Source organism: Ipomoea triloba, chromosome 6 (assembly GCF_003576645.1).
Source record: "Ipomoea triloba cultivar NCNSP0323 chromosome 6, ASM357664v1".
In the NCBI taxonomy this organism is placed as follows: Eukaryota; Viridiplantae; Streptophyta; class Magnoliopsida; order Solanales; family Convolvulaceae; genus Ipomoea; species Ipomoea triloba.
This window is the reverse complement of record NC_044921.1, coordinates 14,103,641-14,103,957: the sequence shown is the minus strand read 5'-3', so window position 1 is coordinate 14,103,957 and position 317 is coordinate 14,103,641. Positions and strand designations below refer to the sequence as shown.

The 317-nt window shown below is 45.4% G+C and overlaps 1 protein-coding gene across 1 annotated transcript in view; it reads right to left on the bottom strand.

The window, feature by feature from the left end:
• Positions 1 to 317, bottom strand: part of LOC116023511 — a 3,695-nt gene extending 3,378 nt beyond the window's left edge. The window contains exon 1 of the mRNA XM_031264517.1: positions 39 to 317. Within this exon, the coding sequence (XP_031120377.1) occupies positions 39 to 317 (279 nt within the window). The remainder of the gene's footprint in view (positions 1 to 38) is intronic.

Here is a 317-nt window from a genome sequence, read left to right as displayed (position 1 = left end):
ATGGACCGCGGGGGTTCCATGTCAAGAATGGTTTTTACCTTTTCTGGGTTTGGTTCTATCCCATTTCTAGTGACCATAAATCCCAGAAACTTGCCCCCATTAACTGCGAAGGTGCATTTTTTAGGGTTCAAGCGTAAATTGAAATTTCTCATAATAGAAAATACCTCGTTAAGGTCTTTGACATGGGAGGCACCTCTGCAGCTTTTGACAATCATGTCGTCTACGTATGCCTCCATGTTTCGTCCCAGCACTTTCCCAAACAACTTGGCAACCATCCGGGTGTAAGTTGCGCCTGCGTTTTTGAGGTCGAACGGCAT